This window comes from Oncorhynchus nerka, linkage group LG10 (assembly GCF_034236695.1).
Source record: "Oncorhynchus nerka isolate Pitt River linkage group LG10, Oner_Uvic_2.0, whole genome shotgun sequence".
In the NCBI taxonomy this organism is placed as follows: domain Eukaryota; kingdom Metazoa; phylum Chordata; class Actinopteri; order Salmoniformes; family Salmonidae; genus Oncorhynchus; species Oncorhynchus nerka.
The window spans coordinates 22901848-22925071 of record NC_088405.1 but is presented as its reverse complement, the minus strand read 5'-3'; the positions used below and the strand labels follow the sequence as shown (position 1 = coordinate 22925071).

Here is a 23224-nt window from a genome sequence, read left to right as displayed (position 1 = left end):
GACATGTTTTGATATTTGGATTTCAAACAGATGAATGATATCTCTTTCCATCTGACATCTCTCTCTCCACATGACATATATTTCCACTATATCTAAAAAGCACAATGTGCTGAAAACGTTACTAGCCAGTGGAGCGATTACTAGACTACTGTTGTGCTGAACTCGCTGCGAGCACTGACAGACATTCTACAGAAAAAAAAACAGTTAAGAGTCCCGAGCAAAACACAGATCTGTGTGCACTAATAATTATGCTGCTGATAAAGACTTTATTGACTACGAATAAGCTATGGCAGAGCGAATGGCCTCATTTTGCGCAACCCATAATTACATTGGCTTTACTTTGCGTCTTTCTAAAGGTATTGCGTAAGTAGTTATTGTGTTACTGTATATGTTTTCCTCATATAGTTTGCAAGGAGGTTGAGCCCAAGCAGTGTCCAGCTGCAGTAGCCCAGAGTAAAGGAGGAAGCGTTAATGTAAACCCATGAGCAATGAGGTACTCTTTCCTGTAACATCACATCCCTATGAGCTAAAACCTCTGGCACAAATATTCAGTATGCTACAATAGGCTATGCCTTTACATAAAACACAAACAGTTTCAACAAAAAAAATGTTTCTACAGAAAAAAATTTAAGGAATAAGAAATTCAAATATAAATGTTTGGTTCTTAAATCATTATTTGCCATATTTCATTATAATGAATTACACAGGGCTATGATTTTGTGTTCTTCAGGAGAAGTCGTCTGTATGAGAAGTGCAGTACAGACACCAGACACAAATGGACAACCCATTACATTGGCGGGAACAAGCTGGCATTTTGCAACAGCAAGTCCCCTCTGTAAATCTTTTGTAAAGGTTCTCTTTAACTCCACAGAAAGGCGATGGTGCACAGCTTGTACAGGTGAAATATTTAACACTAAAACATCCTCTAATTCTGTTGTAAGGTCTTAAAAGGCACAGGGCAGTCAAAAACGTGATTTCCTATGTTTTATATACATTTCCACACTATAGGGTTGGAATATTATTATAAAAACTATATATGATATTTTATAGTAAGCTTTTTGAAAATACTTTTGGCGTGTCTGGTGACATCACCATGCAGTAAATTAGTTAATAGCCCAATACAAAGATTCCAAACCACTCTGCCAATAACAGCAAATTTTCAGTTTTCCCCTCCCAACTCAGACGACTCCCAGACAATCCTAGCAAAATTCTTGCTTGAGAAATTGCCCTTTGCTAAGAAGCTATTTTTGTTTGAAAACAATCAAAGTAAGGTACTTAACTGTCACCCAGAAATTATTTGATATTGAGATAAAAATGGCTGCATTGGACCTTTAAGTCATATTGAAATAAGGATGATGTTTCAAAGTCAATGCTTTTGAAAACTCCTAAGAATGTGTGTCCCTTTGTCTATGCAGAATCCTTAAGAATCCTTACTTTCCAACGGACCAGGAATGCCTGACGACCAAGAGTTGCAATGATTTTGAGGCTAAGCTCATTAAGCAGTTCATCAATGAGCTGAAGAGCAAAAAGGCATTGACGGAGAGCCAGAATACACCTGTCTCGTCTGTGGATAACCATAACAGAGAAGACCAGAGGGGAAAGCTTCAGAGTTAGTCATTCAATTTGCCAGAGATAAGATTAATTTTCCTCTGCTACGATAATCTTTGCACAATCACTAGCTGCTAACACTCAACATTAATGAGGAGAATAACGAAGAAGCTTGATATCATTGTGCTCAGCAGAACTGAAGTATGGAAGAAATGTTAATGAAATGAGGATATTAATTGCTTGATGTCAAATACACTTATTTTCCTCACCACTTTATTTTTCTGACTTGTTTTTCTAATACATGTTTCTGTAGCAACATTACTTTGTGTGTCAATATTTCTCTAACAACCAGCACCTCAGGTTTAAGTGTCAGAGTGGGTGGATTCGTTGCATACATATTCACTTCTACTTTATTTCTTATCTGATGTGCTTCAAATTCAAATAAAAAATGCAGTTGTTAAATGGTCAGACTACTGCAATCTCAAAGGATATAAAATAAGCATTTTCAAATCCCAGGTGATGTGAGGATTATGTTAGCAGAATACTGCCAGTACAGAAGCTGCAAACCACTTAGTCAAATGGCCTGATTTGAAATAATCCGGGTCATGCTCTGAAGTCAACAGAACAAAGACTCAAACGGGATTTGAACTCATTAACTATTACATCATAAGGCAATCAACTGACGGTCAATCAAATTCAGGGATAACATGAAAATGATCTGGAGAAGATACATGCTGGATCCCATAATCGTCAATTATTTTAATGAGTCATTGTGCTGGTACTAGAGTACTACATGAACAAGAACATCCTGGATGGCCACCATGTGTGGTGTAAAATGGCCCCTAGAGGGCAGCAAAGAATACAACAAGCAATCTGCAAACATTTACAGTTTTAATAGTCTTCTCTCTCTATGGACATTAATGACATTTAATTAAATGTATAGCCAGGGATCACATTGGAATTGTGTAGGTGGTGTAAAAGTAACTCATACTATATTTTCTATACATTCAAAATGACATTTCAAGAAAGATCACTGACACTGGCGGTTTTGAGGTTGAACACTGCTTCTGTACCTGGAAATAGAGACCATTGACCAGCATCACATCAAAAACATGTTCACCACACCTTAGGCTGACACCATCATCTGATTCATTTGTATTCTCATGGAAAAACAACCAGAAAAGTCCACTTTACAGTGGAGTTCTGGATATGTTTTGATTATTTCTGTTCTCTGATTCTAACTGCTATGTTATTTCTTTCCTATTCTTTGCATAGTCCATATATACATATTTTATTGTCAACCTGGTTCAGTCAGATTTTGCTGTACAATGTGATACTGCAACTTCGATAATTTCCACTAGAGGGCAGTTTTCAGGGGTAAAGAATTCGTTTTTGACAATTGCTTACACATGATTTCTGAAACTATGGCTCATTTTCTCTAGACTCTACACACAAAACCCCAAAACACACACACAACATGCAAAACGTCACACATCTCTTGCGAAACCAAATACTTAATTCAAAATTATTTTAACTCTTCTCAAAATTGTGTTTTTCCAATAAAACTCTACACACAAACCAGCAAATGATTAGCTCTTGTACACGCCAACTATACACGGATGTGACAAATATAAAACACTACAATCTTGTGTCTTTTGCATGTTCCATGTGCAGTGGAGTCCACAGCAGTTTGTCATAGCACTCACACGTATGTGTGCACAAATATATACAGTATGTATGCATATTCAGTATATATTTACACTATAAACAGAAATGCAAGGGGGGGAAATTAAAATGTATTTCTTTCTCAAAACATTGTATTTTCATCAAGATTTCAGGATTAACAGTAACAGACAAAACAAATACAGTAGAAGGTAAACAAAAGGCTTTTCCTTTTCCTCCTCCTTGTCGTCGTCCTCGTCCCCCTCTTACTCTCACTCCTCTTCCTCTAACTCGTTCTCCAAAATTGGCCTCCATTGTTGTCCAAACCAAGAAAGCCAACCTGAAGCCTATTTATAGTGCTCAAGCTCTGATTTCTAAGTGAAGAAATTAGCTGTGTGTTTTCACATGTGAGCACTGGGTGTAGGTCATCGGTAAATGAGTGTGGTATTTGGAATGGCAGTGTTTTCCAAACGAAACACAAGACCTGTTAGTTTTGAATGATGTGTCTAATGTAGAGAACTGTGTTTAGTTTTACAATTGCAAACTGAGTATAAAGCAGATAATATGCTTGCAGTTTTGCAGACTTGGTCTGAAGATTAGGTACATGAGGTAATGGTTTCACTGAGTATGCCTCACGTACCACTTATAGTGTGTAAGCGATTGTAAAAAACTGTAATAGACGTTTTAAACAAATGCATGGGATTTGCTCTTGTTCTCTTGATCACTATAACCATATCATCCCGTCTCAACACCCTGGTTCTATGGCTAAAATCTTATCATGTTTTGGTAACGATATGTTCGGTGGGTAAAGCCAAGACCTTCAATGAGCTGACAGTAAAGTAACACAAAATAAGTATTTAGTAAAATACACAATGTTTTTAAGACTGCTGGTATAATCAATCTCTCTCCTAACCTCTAACATACCTCTGGAATTTGGACACTATGTGAATTTCCTTGAGTATTGGGGAGTCTTCTGAGACAGTTTCTGCAATAAAAAATGTCATGTTACAATAAGAGCTATTGACATAATTTGAGGCTAATAGATTTGAATAGCTCAGAGTGATTACCGATTGCAGGAACAGGATTTCAGAGCTAAGGGCTTCTCTCAGCAGCTCCAGCTCTCCTTCTTTGTGCATCTCCAGCTCCTTTTTAAGTCTATGACACATTTGAAATGTTAAGTGTCTGAAAAGCTAGTCTCTCATTACACACACGTCAAATGTAACATAAAACAATTATCTAACATGAATTTAAGAGTTGGAGCAAATAGTACAACCAAAAGTTTACCCTACCAGCAAATTGGATCTAGAGATATTATACAATGGGTGGTTCTAATCTTGAATGCTGATTGGTTAAAACCGCATTCCAGCCAGCGTCTATTCCACAAGTTACCACTGGCTAAGTCTATGACATTAAAATTGTATGGTTTGCACACTTACACTTTTAAAAAGACAGCACTAATTAAATTGACATGCATTCAATTTCAAACAATCAATAGCTGAGTAAAAAGCGTGATTAATGAACACACTCAAGAGGAATTATCATAACAGTGAGTGGGCCTCAGCTTCCCCAAAAGCCCCACCCTCAGCACATCCTGTGGACTAATCAGGCCGTCAGTAATGAAGGAGATTTGTGGAACAGAGGGACAGAACATGCTTCCCCCACGTATGATTTAAGAGCAGGAGGAGGCAAACACTTCCTCCATGGGCCAGATTCTGTATCGATCCATCCTTTTCATTAAGTTCCTAACATGAGAATCGTAGGATGTTCTTTTTTGACCAGATAATACAGGCAGCAGATCAAAGCCTTAATTCAAGAGATTGGGGTAATGTTGCTTTATTTACGCATCCTGATCGGAAGAGTACAAGAATGGCAGGATGGGTGCAGGTCCTTTCAGCACATTTCAAGCAGGATCATTAGCAGGATGAGACAGGAAGACAATGTAACTGACAGTTAGACTTACAGGTTATGTCGTTGTCTTTTGTTTGAATTGTTTATGTGTCCGCTGTGCGGGGGAAATGATAATACAAGCGGAACTACGTAGCTAATACTGTTGTAACGGGGATCCTTATTGTAGCAACGCACTTTTGGAGGGAAGGCAATCCTGCGCTGCGTTAGCTAAGTTTTCATGTCATCGGGTGTAGTTCATAAAGGTTGAAGAGTGTATGTTAGGATGAAGTGTGAATTCATGCCAGGAATAATAAGTGTGAAGTTTGATTTCCTCCCTTCTGTAATAAGCAGCCAATGAGGTATTTGTTCCTTTATTCATGTGTTTAATCTGAACCCGTTATAACGCCGGTTAAACTGTTATGTATGTAAGCACTTCAGAGTTATACCAAGCTAATAAGTCACTCGTAAGATAAGGTTGTAAGAGTGTGCTTAACTGTATTTTTCATTTACTTTATAGTTCTCACGGAAGGTGATAATTCTGACTAAAACTACAGAATAAAGCCGCCAGTTAAAATCAAGGAACGGTTGTGCTCGTGGTTACTGAAGGGAGTTACAGACAATAAATGTGCAATGATTTGTGACCCACACACCAAATACCCAGAGTCTTGCTGTTCTGTCAGAATTGACGATAGGATCCTTGTTATGTCTGTAAAACTCAAGTCCTCACGTATTTATTGTATATGCTTCCGAGCACATTTTTGCTCTAACTTCTGACTCTATACACACCCCAGGATAAGCCTTGATCTAGCCGTAACGGACCACTCTCCTCACACAAACGAAATTCCACGAAATTGAACTAGTCAGTGAGGCTCTCCGCAGGCCCCAAACTGGGACCCTCGCCGCGGGCCCCGGACTGGGAACCCTCGTTGCGGGCCCCAGACTGGGAACCCTCGTTGCGGGCCCCGGACTGGGGACCGTCGCTGGAGGCTCCGGACTGGAGACCGTCGCTGGAGGCTCCGTGCCATGACTCATCACTGGGGCTTCGTGCCCTGGATCATCACTGGAGGCTTCGTGCCATGGATCATCACTGGAGGCTTTGTGCCATGGATCATCACTGGAGGCTTCGTGCCATGGATCATCACTGGAGGCTTCGTGCCATGGATCATCACTGGAGGCTTCGTGCCATGGATCATCACTGGAGGCTTTGTGCCATGGATCATCACTGGAGGCTTCGTGCCATGGATCATCACTGGAGGCTTCGTGCCATGGATCATCACTGGACTGGAGAGACACTCAGGAGGCCTGGTTCGTGGAGCTGGCACAGGATATACTGGGCCGTGGAGACGCACTGGAGGTCTGGAGAGCAGAGCTGGCACAACCCGTCCCGGCAACTGCGGGGCTAGGGTGAGCGTACATTTCTTTATTTATAATGTCACCAACAAAAACAAGAAACAACAACACGACCGTGAAGCTTACGAGGGCTACAGTGTCACTAACAAAGACAACTTCCCACAATAACAAAAGGGAAAAAGGCTGCCTAAGTATGATTCCCAATCAGAGACAACGATAGACAGCTGTCACTGATTGAGAACCATACCCGGCCAAAACATAGAAACCTAAAACATAGAAATAAAGAACATAGAACGCCCACCCAAATCATACCCTGACCAACCCAAATAGAGACATAAAAAGGCTCTCTAAGGTCAGGGCGTGACAGCGCAGTTGATTACCTTAAGCAAGTGCTGTCTGTGAGGGGCTTCTGGGTGACCATCAGACTCTCTGCACTTAAGGACTCGGTCATTGATTTAGCCTCACTCAGCTGGCTCTCCAGGTCTGAAATGAACAACTCTTAATGTAAACATTACCTCCACATACCAGTCTGTTTTTCTCTAAAGAAAATGACACTAGGGGATGGATTCAGTTTAGTCTGCACGTTTTACTGTACGCTGTCTTTAGGATTGTTTATTTTATCTGGTGGCGAGCATTCAAACATCTGCCTGACAACAGAGCTGGATCAAATCTACCTTTCATAATATGTTCCAGTCCTTGTAGCTCCAAATGGAGACCTCTCTTTTCTTCTTGCATAGACTTCATCTGAGTATTTGTCCGGCCCATGGAATCCATCTCTAAGACAGGATGGAAAAAACAGTACAAGAGGTCACCATAAAGCCTCAGGGTTGGTCAGAACAGGGCATGGTTAGTGTAGCATCAGGTTATATAATGTAAATATATTATCCATTAATAAACTAGCAATACCCAATGAATATAAAATGACCCTACTTCACATGTTAATATAAACAGTGGCTTCTCTACCTTTGTTTAAAGAGCTAACCTCCTCCCCCAAGTTACGTATCTCAGATTGGGTTTGGCTCTCAAACACAGTCTCCCTGTTATTCAAAAGGCTAAAGTCGCTGTTGAAAGTCATGATTTCTTTCATGAAATTCTCCTGTTCCTCCTTCGACGACTTCTTTATTTTCTCCTTCAAACATATGAGCACAGCAAAAAAAAGGTAAATAGATTAATGTAGCCTAGATCTATTGAATAACAATGTACTGTCATGTGGTATTTGTTTAACATTTGAGTGTGCTTGAATGCCCTTGACAAGAATCACTCACCAAGTGTTTCCTGAGATCCCTCTGCTGTCTCAGAAGCTCCCCTGCCTGCTTTTCAACTTGAACTTGATGCTTTTTCATTAGGTCATACTGCAGCTTTGTTTCTGATAGATGCTGAGCCTGGAAGGACACACTTTTAGCAGTTCCATAAAACAAAACAAAAATGATATTTTTGTTAGCCTGTCCCATTCCATGAAGTTTGATACTTGATTGAACAGTTAATATATTGAAATCAAGGGAAAATATGTTCTCATTTTAGTAGCTATACTATAGGCACACTGTATTGCCTAGCCTCAACATTCCCCTCACAATATTTATATATATTTTTTTATAAGCCATTCAGACCAAACAAAGGCAAATGGTACCATTAAGGTAATTACATACTACCTGGCTTCAAATGATATAAGCAATTGTGAAGGTTAATTGTGCTAGTGGAAAGCATTGAAAATTACCGTCTAAAATGCATGGCATTCAGGACAATTGGTTACTATGAGTGTTAAAGTAAAAAAATAAAACAGTAACCTTTGTGTCCTAAATATAATGAAGGGAACAGTTAAAGAGAGCTTGAAAGTAAACTGGCTGGCTGAAGACAAATTTATGATTGAGCAAGCCAAGTGTCATAGACTATGGAACAACAAACACAAAGTTTGAGCTGTTTCATAAAGATAGTGTGCTTAAAACACTTAGTGTGCTTAAAACACTTTATCAAACATGTATATGTATGCTATTAACCTACAGCGGCTCAATTTAGCATAATCTTTAAATATCAGTAAAATAGATGGAACATATTGGCTGAATGTATATGTGATATTCAGCAGCAGCCTATAGTTCAGAGGTTATTGCATCTCATCTCAATGAATGACTCTTTTGATTTGACCCCTGTAATTGGCAATCTTGTTATGTTCCTTTTTGACATGTACAGGAAGTGCTCAACAATATTATGAAAAGTTAATTAATCTATCTTCCACACATAATTCATTTCAAGCATGTTAAAACGTTGCTTGCTATAATGCTAATGTAATCCTGCGGAAACTAGGAATTGATTTTGTAGTGCCACTTGCAATTGATCCACAGTCTCTGATGAGGCCTCTAATAGATGAAGGGTTTTAATCATACAATTAATCACCTCTTTAATGTGTCTCAATATGTATCAATATACTGCACTTAATCTGTCAACACACTCTCTCGGGACTAATTAATGTAGCTATTTGACTGTACATTCACTGTACAACTCTGTAGCCTACATTCACTGTTCAATGAAGTGTCTGTCCTTATCTCTGTCACTTCAACAATATTGTGTCAGACCATGCTTTGAGGTTCTCTCTCTCACACATAGGTAATGATAACAGCAGATTCACCTGTTCATCAAGTTCCTTGGAGAGACATTCTGATTTTGCTGTCAATGACTTGACCCTGTCTTCACATCTTGCAATAGCAGCCTTGACTGACAGAACATTGAATAAGGAAACACAACAGTGACCTTCATGACAAACACAACCAGTCACATTCTTTCCCCCAATTCCTGAAAAAGTCAATTGAAAACTAAAAGTAGTATAATTTAGCTAACATTGTGTCAATAACAGCTAGCTTGATATTAGAAAGGAAATTATGGTTGGCAGCTCACCCTCTTGAGATTGTCGCGTTTTCTCCGATATTTGCTGTTCAGTTAGTAGAATTTGTTGAAACAGAGTATCCAAACTCATATCTTTATCGGATAAATATGCTATCTAGCTGTATTAACTTTTTAATTGTTTATTAAATATGACACCAGGACAGCAGTAAAACATACAAGTGTGTTGAGATTCCAGTCGAATTCCCGCCAACAAATGTGCACGTGTTCTATAGCGCGCATGTAGTCCTATTCTAGGGTGCGCGAGCCTATTTGTAGGCATGAGAGGTCAGTTTACTTTTACCAGAAAACCTACTAATATCGTGTAACATTTCAAATGGTCCTCACCCAAGCGGATGTGTTTCTTAAACCCACAGAAATATGTTGAACCTGGGGGTAGCCTAGGGGGCTTTTCATTGTAGCCTACCACAATGAATACATTATGTAGGCCTAAACATACTGAGAAATGTACCAGTGCAGCCATTCTCTCAAGATCGCGTTCATTCATCACAGTTCTGCTTCAATGAACTATTAGTTCTGCCATCCACAGTATTGTTTGACGTTTGTAAGCACAGTTGGCAATCAATAGCTTTAATTCAGTGTCATTTGCTCCTTCAAGATTTGTCACATAGGCCTATAGAGGCTAATTCTTTACTTTACCCAATTTTCTCCTGAGCACTGCTAGAAAGAATGGTTTGAGCCAGTGCCATGAAGAACATTAAAGTGTGAATGCCTGCCTCCTTATATGACCAGGACTATATCATTCTGACATTCATTTGCTAAATTAATAGTAAATATTGATTGAGGCTTTTCATAAATCCCAGATTGATGTTGCTCACCTTCATGAGGTTGGCAACCTTCCCTTTGAAATTAAAATAGCCAAGTTACCAAATTATATAGGTTTTCCAGACAATTAACTAACACTATATTTTTCATTCTCAACATGCTTGTAATTTGGTCAAGGAGGATACATATTTTATTTTATTTGAACAAAACTATCATTTGAAAGCTCCCTTTGAAAAAGCCAATTAATTGTAAACTTCATTTACTTTTGGGCCGAGCCTATGCGGTTTTGCAATTTAGGACTAGGCCTATTTGTGTTCCCCTTATACATTCACTGAATTTATGTTTCTATTGTCCAGTATAATTACCCTAAACTGTCAAAAAGACCAGAAAAATATGTTTTAAAAATCCTGTTGTCTTTACCGTGACTTACTGACAGTGAGTCACTGTAAAAATGTACATTATGTTCCAAAGAAAAATTTGGTTTAACAGTACCCTACTGTAAACTTTACAGTAATGTACTTTTAAACCAAGTTTATTTGGAATATTTACGTTTTTTTTTTTTTTACTATAGTTACTATTAAAACAACAGGATATTTTTACATAATTTTCTGGGCTACCTAATAAACTCAGCAAAAAAAGAAACGTCCTTTTTTCAGGACCCTGTCTTTCAAAGATAATTCGTAAAAATACAAATAACTTCACAGATCTTCATTGTAAACTGGTTTAAACACTGTTTCCCATGCCTGTTCAATGAACCAAATACAATTAATGAACATGCACCTGTGGAATGGTCATTAAGACACTACTTACAGACGGTAGGCAATTAAGGTCACGGTTATGAAAACGTAGGACACTAAAGAGGCCTTTCTACTGACTGGACAGAACGGACAGCTGATCGTCCTCGCAGTGGCAGACCACTTGTAACAACACCTGCACAGGATCGGTACATCCAAACATCACACCTACGGGACAGGTACAGGATGGCAACAACAACTGCCCGAGTTACACCAGGGACACACAATCCCTCCATCAGTGCTCAGACTGTCCGCAATAGGCTGAGACAGGCTTGACTGAGGGCTTGTAGGCCTGTTGTAAGGCAGGTCCTCACCAGACATCACCGGCAAAAACATCGCCCTGGACCCGACAGAACAAACCCTGGACCCGACAGAACTGGCAAAAAGTGCTCTTCACTGACGAATCACGGTTTTGTCTCACCAGGGGTGATGGTCAGATTTGCGTTTATCGTCAGAGGAATGAGCGTTACACTGAGGCCTGTACTCTAGAGTGGGATCGATTTGGAGGTGGAGAGTCTGTCATGGTCTGGGGCGGTGTGTCACAGCATCATCGGACTGAGCTTGTTGTCATTGCAGGCAATCTCAATGCTGTTTTTTACAGGGAAGACATCCTCCTCCCTCATGTGGTACCCTTCCTGCAGGCTCATCCTGACATGACCCTCCAGAATGACAATGCCACCAGCCATACTGCTCGTTCTGTACGTGATTTCCTGCAAGACAGGAATGTCAGTGTTCTGCCATGGCCAGCGAAGAGCTCGGATCTCAATCCCATTGAGCACGTCTGGGACCTGTTGGATCGGAGGGTGAGGGCTAGGGCCATTCCCCCCAGAAATGTCTGGGAACTTGCAGGTGCCTTGGTGGAAGAGTGGGGTAACATTTCACAGCAAGAACTGGCCAATCTGGTGCAGTCCATGAGGAGGAGATGCAATGCAGTACTTAATGCAGCTGGTGGCCACACCAGATACTGACTGTTACTTTTGATTTTGACCCCCCCTTTGTTCAGGGACACATTGTTCCATTTCTGTTAGTCACATGTCTGTGGAACTTGTTCAGTTTATGTCTCAGTTATTGAATCTTGTTATGTTCATACAAATGTTTACACATGTTACGTTTGCTGAAAATAAACGCAGTTGACAGTGAGAGGACGTTTCTTTTTTTGCTGATTTTACAAGAAGGTAGGCCTATGCACACTTAGCTTGCTTCTGTGTTTGTTAAATCATCATCTAAGCCTACTCTCGGACAAGCATTTGGTTTATGGAATTTTATTCAGCAGATTACATGGTCGGTTAATAGTTATGCATTATGCAGTCCTTAAACATCTTTTATTAGGCTTACTTAATTCAGAAATGTTACTCGCCAGCTCATTCATGTGCTTCATTGTTTGCAGTCTGGCCGACATGCATTTCCTGTTCCTAGGAGTAGACGACGCACCTGATTGGTGCCAATTCATGCCCCGTTTTTTGCCTCATGGGTATAGTTTCTCCCTATTTGTTATTTTGAGATTACATAAATATATAGTCTTTGTGTCATTTGAGTTTATAAGGCCATTTTGTTCTATGGTGATTAATTTATTAATGTTATTTCACAGATGTAGGCTGAGAGGTTGATGTGCCTAATGTTACCTCTCTAGAGTAGTGAGTTGGTATGACCCAATCCAGGAGGGCTGTCAACAGGTATGTTGTCTTTTTCAGACTTTCAGTTGGGCGTGTTCCCCTGCTCAAACGTTGAATGCATTAACCAATGGTTGCGTGCAACGTCATTGACTGTGTCATCGACTGACAGACTGCTATAACATATGACGTGGTTAGCTGATATGTAAAATATCTATCCAGAAATGGTCACATCTGGCAGGTGTCAACAACGCCTGGGCAGAGGAATGCGCCCATTGACTTCTGATAGTCGCCTGCCTGTCTGGCAGCCATAATGTTAAACAACATACTTGTTGCGAGGCCTTATTAAGTGCAGCTTTATGGTTAAAAGCTGTAGTTCACAGTAAAAGTTTTTGCAAAGACAGTTTATTCTACATCCTTTCCAGTTTTTTTGGATCCCTTTTGTTGGCACATTAATTGGGGAGGATGGGCTCGTGGTAATGGCTGGAGCGGAATTAATACAATGCTATCAAATACATGAAACACATGGTTTGATACCATTCCATTTGCTCCATTTCAGACATTATTTTGAGCCATCCTCCCCTCAGCAGCCTCCATTGCTTTGTAGGCCTATATATATTCGAAAGATAGTGGATAAATCATGATAGTTCACTCAGGCCGTTTATTGTTGGAAAAATTATCAGTTTCGGTTTGCTTAACGGGGTAGCCCATAGATACCAATGTGATAGCATCTGGGTCTGGTCTGCTTAGTTCATTGACTTCAATTGTACCATAAATAATTAGTGGGTAAGATGTCTCGCTTCCTTTTCCGTGTCTGACGCAAAGCTTGCGTTCCCCTGCTTAGATGTTGCATGCATCAACCAATGGTTGCATGCCACGTCATTGACTGTGCAGCTGGGCACTAGATTGCTATAATATGTGGTATCATGTAAAATACCTATCCAGGTGTTGTAAGATCTGACATGCGTCAGCAACGTCTGAGCAGGGGAACACCACCTTAGTCTTCTCTTTCACACTATCTGTACAAATGTAAATAGCCCTGCTCTCTCAGCTTCCCATTTGTGTATTAAAGGATTTAGTCCAGTTGATATGGTGGAGTGGAGGGGAACATTCATTCATTGTTGATTGTTTCGGTCAACAGTCGATTGGGTCTAACCATAGAAAATTCCTTTAAAATTCCTTTAAATTCCTTCTGTATTTAGCCTAGTGAAGGACTGAAAACGAATCAATATGGCATGTATTACATCTCACTTAATAGGATGTGTATCTGTGTTATTATATGGTCAACGTTAAAAGTGTAGGCCTAATATAGAAAAGTATGTCACATGAACCTAATAGGCCTAATGAAATATGTTAAAATGTTCATTATCATAAACCACTCCATTTTTGTGATTTGTATAGCCTCCAATTAATTCAGATAGTTTCATATTACATTCGCCACGTCTAGGCTATAGTGATTGCATTATTTTGCCTATAATCAGATGCATGTTTAAGCTTTTTTTAAACCAACAGATGGCGATATTCACCCATGTTCACGTTTTATAGCCGATGTCAAGAGTGGATAGAAGGAGCGCTCTGCTGGCTCTACACTCTCAGCTCTGGTACTGTATGGTACTGTATGGTTTGCACTACAATCAGCAGCACACATCAGATAGACAATTTAGGCTCCGTCTCCTATTTCATTACACGCTCCAAATGGGTGGCGAAAGCGCATCCTGAGCATAGCAAACACTAAGTCAGCATTAATACGCGACGATCTGAATAGATTTTTCAATGTGAAAAAGGAACAGTGACAGGTTTCCGTCGAATTGGTGGGATAGCGTCGCACGTCAACACAGATTTTCAATCGATAGTGTACTTGTAGGCTACAGCATATTATCTGTGCGCATGGGGTTGTCTCTCGCTAAAATTTGAGTGTGCTGTAGCAGCTTTGGTTTTGACTAAGGTATTGGGGATGGTCACATAACACGTTGTTTAACCTCTACATGTTGTGAACTCTCTGTAACCCCATGAATAATAGAATATTGTAAATTATAATGGTGTAGCCTTGTCCTAGGGAATGAATCAAGACACTATAATATTGTGATACAATTTAATACAAAATCAACCATCAAAACGTTTGCAAATAGTGTCATACCATATGTTTTCACAAATAAGATATTGCGTATGCATTTAGCCTCACATCGACACTGTATTCCAGAAATAAAATGTGTCTGAAAGTTTGAATTGATCTACTTGTCATCACCGAAATATACGTTGAAACGCAGAAGTTCCACTGCCTTGCCGCTGCTGCCAGATTGGGGTTACTGCACTATTGAGCAGTGGGCTACAGCATCCTCGCGCGCTAAGACACACGCGGACATCCTACGAGCTGGAGTTCCGAGAGCACTCACCGGTTCGTTTTGTCTCCTTGTGATCTCTCATCCAAGTCTTTTATTTCGTTTTTAAACGGAATCATTCTGTGGTTGATGGTATCGGTTGTCTGTCGCAAAACATTGGAGTACTTTTGGGTCGGAATGTTTTACGCATGAAGTCAGCTGGATGTGTTCTGTAGCCTATGTCGGACCTCATCCACCCGATATTTTCAATGGATTTGAATAGAGTGGAAATGCCTTGGGAATAAAATCACAAAGTTGTTTTCTATATGTTCTATAAATTCCATTGTAACAAGGCATCACACGGATACAAACGCAATGATTTTCATCACACTTTATGTCGTGCTGCCTCTTTTAGGTAAGTTTTAGTTTCTCAAGGCCTATTACTTATGAATATGACTAATATATGCTATACATGCCTAGTATGTGCATTTTTAAATGGACAATAATAAGAAATCAGAGGGCAGCTGAGATGAGTACATAGGAAACCTATAGTGATCTTTGTGGAGAGAGATGAGCCACCATAATGCGGACCATGCCCATTGACTACCGAAAAATCAAATACGAGCTCATGTAGCCTAATCGAAGTGAACTGAGTTCTAATTCTGCAATAGACACAACTAAACACAGTGGCAATTCATTATCCGTCTCTCATGTATAGCCTATATACACTACTATAGCCTACATTGAAAAATAAAAAGCATAACATGTTTTACCCGTTTCATATTTAATAACTTTACTTGTCCTCAGCTGATTTTTTAAATATTTAACAAATGTATAGGGTATGCGATGCATTGATCACTATGTCAGTGACGAGTAGCCTATATGAGATGTTTGTGTTGTTGTTATTGTCACGGAGTTGCGCACTAAAATACGCTCAGTACAGCGTTAATACAGTATGTTAATCTGTAAAGAAGCTTTAGTTTGGATTAATCTCTGAATGTGTATTGTGACTAAATCCCGTATAGCCTACAATATTTAACATTTCAACGACAGAAACATTATTAGTATTATCACTATTTATTCTCCCCAAACAGATGTATTGTATGCCCAGGAGAATGTCCTTTCTGGTCCCAACCGCCTCGACTGTGTCAAGGCGAGTGAGCAGTGTATGAAGGAGCAAGGATGCAGCACCAAGTATCGGACAATGAGACAGTGCGTTGCTGGGGGGAAGGAGAGAAACTTTAGCATGGTAGCCGGACTGGAGGCGCAGGACGAATGTCGGAGCGCCATGGATGCGCTCAAGCAGAGCCCCCTGTATAACTGCAGATGTAAAAGGGGTATGAAGAAAGAGAAGAACTGCCTTCGCATCTACTGGGGAATCTACCAGACTTTGCAGGGTATGCACTTTGGTATCATTGCAGTTGGCTACAACACAGCAATCACACATTGTCAGAAGTCAATCTGATGCTAATCAATGGTTTAAAAAAAAACATTTCCCAGACCTGCTGTATGAGTAATGTATTAACGGACCATGTAAACTGCTAAAGCAATACCGTTTCAGGGAGAAAACAACACATTATTGGGTGCGTAACTTTCCCGCCCGTGCGTAATGAGAAAGGAGTGGGGTAATGACCTTAAACAAATCTCTTAGAATGAATCGAGTGTAAAGCCCTTTGGCACTCGTCATCTTGCAGTAGATCGTATACAAAAATTGTACTGCCAGTGGGGCAGTAGGGGTTCTCAGTTGCTGACCAATATGCCTAATCAACCGTAGCCTAACGAGTAGTAGGGCGTCATGGAAATTGACTGACCTAGATACCCATCTCATGTGTATGCGCATGTGAAGAAATGGCAAGCCATGGTAGTTTACAAACATTTAGTGAAAACAATAACCCACGTGCATGCTCTTTAAATAAAATCTATATATCTTTATGTATGTATGTATGTATTTATGTATGTATGTATGTATGTATGTCTAGCTGGTTGTCTGCAACATGTACATGCCTATTAACACTACAAGAGTATGTTAAAAATCACATTGTATTTCAATATTCCTTTCAGGGAACGATTTCCTCGAGGACTCTCCTTATGAGACCATGAATAGCAGGCTGTCTGACATATTCCGACTGGCCCCCATTATTTCAGGTAAGGGCATGGATTTATTAAGAGTTTACTATGGTGCAACTTATTTAAAAGTTCACGAACGGACACTTGGCTTCTTTGTGAAAGTATACAGATGAAATGCTGGCTGTGCATGTTCTTAGTGAAATTGTGTTTCGATTTTTTCTTACAATCCTCACACTTTCCCTCTTTCGCCCCAAGGAAATGCATGCCCGTTGTTAGTGAATTTGCACGGGGAGCTATAGTTCTGAGTGTTCACTGAGAGCTCAACACGGAGTGTGGTGGTGTGGAGTTGTAAAAATGCGTCAGGTTGTAGCATAGTTTATTGAGCTGTGTTTAAATTGTACATTGAATTGTGATGGTCATATCAAATCGATCATGAATGCGGGGAGGGGGTATCACATAGGACACCGTTACACGCATTGGTGGAGTGAGTTTATGTTCAATTATGAGCTGCCTCTAGATGGCAATATTCTCCCTGGTTCACGATCGCACAGGTGCTATCCATGGAAGCTATAGCGGCCTTTGACTTTACCTTGGTCTTTGTTGTGAGAAACTACAATCCGGTTCTGGTGAGGTGCCATGTTGTATGGCTGGTGATGGAGAATAAGAGAGCCTGAGATGAGTTTAATAAGCACATAGAAGTGTAACACAGAGATTTGGCTCTATTTAGATTTGCAATCGGATTGTGAATATGAAGGGGAGCTAATCTTTTCATACATTTCCTGTCCTAATTTAAATGGCCAAGACTGTAACACTGAGCAAAAGTATTGTTCTTGCCTGCAAAAGGAATCACCTGTTATTATGTCACTTGTGGACATACTTGTGTAAATAATATAGTAGGCCTACATTTCTCAATTACACTAACCTGACCAAAGGTATTTATTTTTTATTTATTTTACCTTTATTTAACTAGGCAAGTCAGTTAATGAACAAATTCTTATTTTCAATGACAGCCTTGGAACAGTGGGTTAACTGCGTGTTCAGGGGCAGAACGCCAGATTTGTACCTTGTCAGCTCAAGGGTTTGAACTTGCAACCTTCTGGTTACTAGTCCAACTCTCTAAACACTAGGCTACCCTGCTGCTCCTGCTGCCCCAGGCACCTGCTCACAATTCCAAAATCATGGATATTAATATGGAGTTGGTCTCCCCTTTACTGCTATAACAGCCTCCACTCTTCTGGAAATGCTTTCCGCTAGATGTTACTTGGAACATTGCTGCGGGGACTTGCTTCCATTCAGCAACAAGAGCATTAGTGAGGTCGGGCACTGATGTTGGGCGATTAGGCCTGGCTCGCAGTCTGCGTTCCAATTCATCCAAAAGGTTTTTGATGGGGTTGAGGTCCGGGCTCTTTGCAGGCCAGTCAAGTTCTTCCACATCGATTTTGACAAACCATTTCTGTATGGACCTCGCTTTGTGCACAGGGGCATTGTCATGCAGGAAAGGGCCTTTCCCAGCTGTTGCCACAAATTTGGAAGCACAGAGTCGTCTAGAATGTCATTGTATACTGTAGCGTTAAGATTTCCCTTCACTGGAACTAAGGGGCCTAGTCCGAACCATGAAAAACAGCCCGACCATTATTCCTCCTCCACAAAACTGTACAGTTGCGCTATGCATTCGGGCAGGTAGCGTTCTCGTGGCATCCGCCAAACCCAGAGTCGTCCATCAGACTGCCAGATGGTTTAGTGTGATTCATCACTCCAGAGAACGTGTTTCCTCTGCTCCAGAGTCCAATGGCGGCGAGATTTACACCATTCCAGCCAAAGTTTGGCATTGCGCATGGTGAACTTAGGCTTGTGTGGGCTGCTCGGCCATGGAAACCCATTTCCCTAAACTCCCGATGCACAGTTCTTGTGCTGACATTACTTCCAGAGGCAGTTTTGAACTCGGTATTGAACTCGGTGGTCCCGTTCTGTGAGCTTGTGTGGCCTACCACTTCGTGGCTGAGCTGTTGTTGCTCCTAGCCATTTCCACTTCACAATAACAGCAGTTAATGTTGACCAAGGCAGCTCAAGCAGGGCAGAAATTTGACAAACTGACTTGTTGCAAAGGTGGCATCCTATGACAGTGCCATGTTGAAAGTCACTGAGCTCACTGGTCATTCTACTGCCAGTGTTTGTCTTGGAGATTACATGGCTGTGTGCTCGATTTTATACACCTGTCAGCAACGGGTGTGGCTAAAATAGCCAAATCCACTATTGGCCATGTAGTGTATATAACCTGGAAGCATAGACAATTATGGTTGTTCCTTTAGTTAATTATTTTTTGTATATTGATCGCTAAACTGACAAAATCAAGGGGCAATTTCGTTAAATCATCAATGGCAATAGAGAGACATAAACTGCAGCAACATGATGTGTCCTTGGGCAAAGCCCCAAATAACCTTTCTAGGACAAATACTCTAATTTCAGAAAAGTGGAAATTACACATCAGTCATTATAGATGCCTGTCAGAATACAGCCAAACATCAAAGCTACATTTCTAGCTTCTTAGGAGCATAGTTCATATCAAGGAAAATAACAGCCCCAGACATTTTCCCCTCTGAGCTACCAGAACAGAAAGATTTATAGGAAAGCGCTCAGCATTTGAAGGTGCTCCTTATTCCCCTTTGAAAAGCTCTTTATGTTGATTGACGGTTGCACATTTCTCTCTTAGCTACGTGTCCCACAGATCATCCGTACTTGCTTATCATGGGGGATTTATGGGCCAGGCAGGGTGAAAGGGACCCCTTATGGGTGAGAGGGGTGACAGGACGGGTGTCAGGGAGGTTTAGGTCAACACAGTGCCTCCCACAGGCCCTACTTCCAGGCAGCCCTATAAAATGGCTGTCTCCGTAAGGCTGAGAGGACTCATAGATCAGCTGACTGATTCATAGTGGGGAACAAAGGGAGGCATTGTGAGATGTAATTCATCTGTAATAGGCCCCTGCTTTGGCCCTGAGCCTCATAATCTCCAGTGACACTCTGGTCATTCTCCTCAGACCCTTCCTGATTATAGTGAGGTTTATTCCTGATCTTTCCTACACACTGACCCCCAGGTCCCACTGTCCCCATTCCCACCTCCACTCTGGGTACTGTAGGCCTCTGATGGACTGAACCAGACATAAAGCTGGAACAATATCAGTGAAGCTTATACTGTAGGGTACACAGCTGCCTTAAAGCACGCTGGCTGTCCTTTATTAAGTCACATGAGAATAGAATAGAGTAGCATTAGAACAGCAGCTCAAATGTGTGAAGAGGATGTGGAAAGCCCAGAGCGTGATTGCATGGACACACACACATTTGCCCATACATACATACACACATACTTGCGCACAGCGCGGACATGTGCGTACTGACAGTCACACACACCCTATCAACGATTTTTAATGGAAGAGCTCCACAGGTAAGCAGGCAGGAGCCATCCAGGGCAGTCAATAGCTCAATAAGACTATATTCCATAATGTCTGGGACAGGGCCAAAGACTCATACTGCACACAAGTACACAGACACACACATATACACACATATACACACACACACACACACACACACACACACACACACACACACACACACACACACACACACACACACACACACACACACACACACACACACACACACACACACACACACATACGTTCACTGATTGTACAAAACATGACGTAGACTGACCAGATGACACCAGGTGAAACCTATGATCCCTCATTGATTTCACTTGTTAAATCCACTTGTGTAGGTGTGCCATTCAGAGGTTGAATGGGCAAGACAAAAGATTTAAGAGCTTTTGAACGGAGTATGGTGGTTTGAGTCTGTCAAGTACTGCAACGCTACTGGGTTTTTCACACTCAACAGTTTCCCGTTTGTATCAAGAATGGTCCACCACCTAAAGGACATCCAGCCAATTTGACACAACTGTGGGAAGCATTGGAGTCAACATGGGTCAACATCCCTGTGGAACGCTTTCGCCACCTTGTAGAGTCCATGCCCAGACAAATTGAGGCTGTTCTGAGGGCAAAAGCGTGTGCAACTCAATATTAGGAAGGTGTTTCTCATGTTTTATACACTCAGTGTACATCCAGTTCTAAGTTAATTACATTATTTTCAAATATTTTCTCCAGGCAGGTAGAATGCTTTTAGCCTTATGTTGAGTCAGGGTGAGTCACTTCCCACTGGGCAAAAACTGGTTGAATCAACGTTGTTGTCACGTCATTTCAAGCAAAAAAATCAATGTGATGACTCTGAATTAATGTGGAAAACTGATTGGATTTGCAAAAAGTCATCAACGTAAGGGAATTTCTTTTTTCACCCAACTTTTAAACTTAATCCAATGACATGGTGATATCTTTTTTAATTTAATGTTGAATTCACGTAAATTGACAACTCAACCAAATGTAAATCAAAACTGAACATTGAAATGACGTCTGTTCCCAGTAAGTCAGTCTCTTAAAACCTCCTAAATATAATAGCAAAATGTAGATTTCTGCCTAAATAGACATACCCTAAAGTAACTGTTACTCATGTGTAATTACATGACTCTGTATATTTGGAAAGAAAACATCTTACATAGTTCAGAATACACAAGCACACACAAAATAACCTTTTTTTTTATGTTAAAAGTCATCTTTCATTGACAAGCTATAAGTGAATGATTGATACCCAGAGCTGGAAACAAATCAGATGGCTTCTACAATATTTGAACAATATCCCCAAAAAAATGGTATTGATAGACCTAACAACTAGAAATGAGCAGATGTTTTAGTAAGTGGTGTCAGGTGTGGTCACAGGATGTGAACCTCTCAAAAGTGGCTTATGTCTGTAAATTAGATCATTCCAGTGCTATTACATATTTGCAATCCCTACATGCTATTTGTTCAATATAAAAACACAATTTCTACCATTTCAACCTCTCCAAAGTACCTGAACTTTTAGTTTAGGCATATCCACTGTATTGATCCCACATACAAATTACAGTTTTACAAAAACAGTGTAAAAGCAACAGGTATACATAAAAAATATATAAAAATGTAACCAACTTGGTTACACACGTGTCATTCACTAGAAAAGGTGTAAGAATAGAAAAAAGCTGAACTATTTACAAATTGCATTTGTGTTCGTTTTACATCCCAGGTGTAGATGATTGGATTTCACTATCACCTTAGCTTGTGCATATCGTGATAGTCTTTGAAGCAGTCCCTCTCTGCCAGGAAACAAAAAGCTAATTGGCATTTTGGACAGAAGATCTGGCATTTCCCCCTTTTCCCCCGTGTTTTGTGCCATGCTTGCAGTTCTTCCTTTTGTCTTTTGGCATATGTGTTGGATAGTGGCGCTCACCTTGAGTGGGGGTGTCTTGTGATGGTTGCGAGGTTGCTTTGGGACCCCAATTCAGCCATTTCCAACACCAGCTGCTCTCTGAAGGCCAACTGGGAGAGGGGGGTTTGACCTTTTGCTTTGGCCATCTGCTTGTGGAGAATGAAAGCATTTACTGTAGCAATGTCCACAAAGTGGTAAAAAAAAAGTCTTATACCACTTCCTGGTCTGGTGGAGGACCTGGTAGTAGCCTATCTGAGCATCGGATAGGTTGACACCCCCCATGTTGGCATTGTAGTCCTTCACAGAAACGGGGACATTCTTCCTTTTTCACCCTCCTTGAGACATGGTCGTTATTGAATGCCTTATGCTGTGTGGTGAGCATGGTTACTTTCCTAGTGTCCTTCCATTTCACAAAAAGCAGCTTGTTAGTCCTGATCAAACCTATGGTCCCCCTCTCCGCTGTCTTTACCCTGTTGTTTACCTTGATCTTCGGGAAACCAATTCTGTTAGGAGGAATGGTGCCACAAGCCCCAATTTTATTTTTTCAAGAGGTCTATGAAAAGTGGATATCGAACCATCAGACAGGGTGATTGACATAGCAGTGGGGGGTGAAGACCTTGACTGGCGGGTGCGCTTGCTGGGCAGGGGTGGCTCCCAAACATCATCATCCAAATCATCTGCATCTTCCACTCTGTAGTGAATAAAATACAGGGATATGTTGTTATAAGACACAGAATTTCAGTTGACTAAATTCACAAAACAACATTAATGTAAAGTAAAAACACCAAGCCTAAACTTTATCTGTACAGTGACTCACATAGAAGGTGTCAAGCACACACACAATGCAAAAAGTAACACTTTGGAGACAAAGACAGAGGTCAGAACCACAAATTAAGAATGGCCATAAGAGTTCAGTGGTCTCTCCAAAGTTACAAGGATGAAACTTAGAACAGCAAACAGTGAACTAATATGAAACATAGAC

The 23224-nt window shown here is 40.7% G+C and overlaps 2 protein-coding genes and 1 long non-coding RNA gene across 4 annotated transcripts in view; 2 read left to right on the top strand and 1 right to left on the bottom strand.

Annotated features, from left to right (window-relative positions):
- The first annotated feature begins 409 nt into the window (after positions 1-409).
- LOC115136318 (uncharacterized) lies at positions 410-1819 on the top strand. The gene is made up of 3 exons (XR_003864592.2): positions 410-493; positions 731-898; positions 1416-1819. It is a non-coding gene; the product is annotated as an uncharacterized LOC115136318 (long non-coding RNA).
- A 1787-nt stretch (positions 1820-3606) lies between these two features.
- ccdc172 (coiled-coil domain containing 172) lies at positions 3607-9412 on the bottom strand. Its single transcript, XM_065022815.1, has 8 exons — positions 9334-9412; positions 9068-9153; positions 7713-7829; positions 7411-7576; positions 7122-7223; positions 6828-6930; positions 4278-4365; positions 3607-4195 (listed from the first exon to the last, which is right to left on the bottom strand). Exons 1-8 carry the CDS (start codon positions 9410-9412, stop codon positions 4151-4153), a joined length of 786 nt encoding a protein of 261 aa, XP_064878887.1. The 3' UTR covers positions 3607-4150.
- A 5409-nt stretch (positions 9413-14821) lies between these two features.
- Positions 14822-23224, top strand: part of LOC115135027 (GDNF family receptor alpha-1-like) — a 97456-nt gene continuing 89053 nt past the window's right edge. The window contains exons 1-3 of one of the 2 annotated variants that reach the window (XM_029669219.2): positions 14822-15241; positions 15921-16223; positions 16888-16971. In XM_029669219.2, the coding sequence (XP_029525079.2) occupies positions 15202-15241; positions 15921-16223; positions 16888-16971 (427 nt within the window). In that variant the 5' untranslated portion in view covers positions 14822-15201. The remainder of the gene's footprint in view (positions 15242-15920; positions 16224-16887; positions 16972-23224) is intronic. The other variant, XM_029669220.2, reaches the window with a different exon arrangement.

What these genes read in the sequence shown, in the direction of transcription:
- ccdc172 (XM_065022815.1), bottom strand. Translation starts at nt 9,412, where the DNA reads ATGAGTTTGGATACTCTGTTTCAACAAATTCTACTAACTGAACAGCAA. An exon ending in AACGCGACAATCTCAAGAGG is followed by an intron (nt 9,154 to 9,333) that starts GTGAGCTGCCAA and finishes ATGTTCTGTCAG; the next exon opens with TCAAGGCTGCTATTGCAAGA. An exon ending in ACTGGAACATATTATGAAAG is followed by an intron (nt 6,931 to 7,121) that starts GTAGATTTGATC and finishes TGTTCATTTCAG; the next exon opens with ACCTGGAGAGCCAGCTGAGT.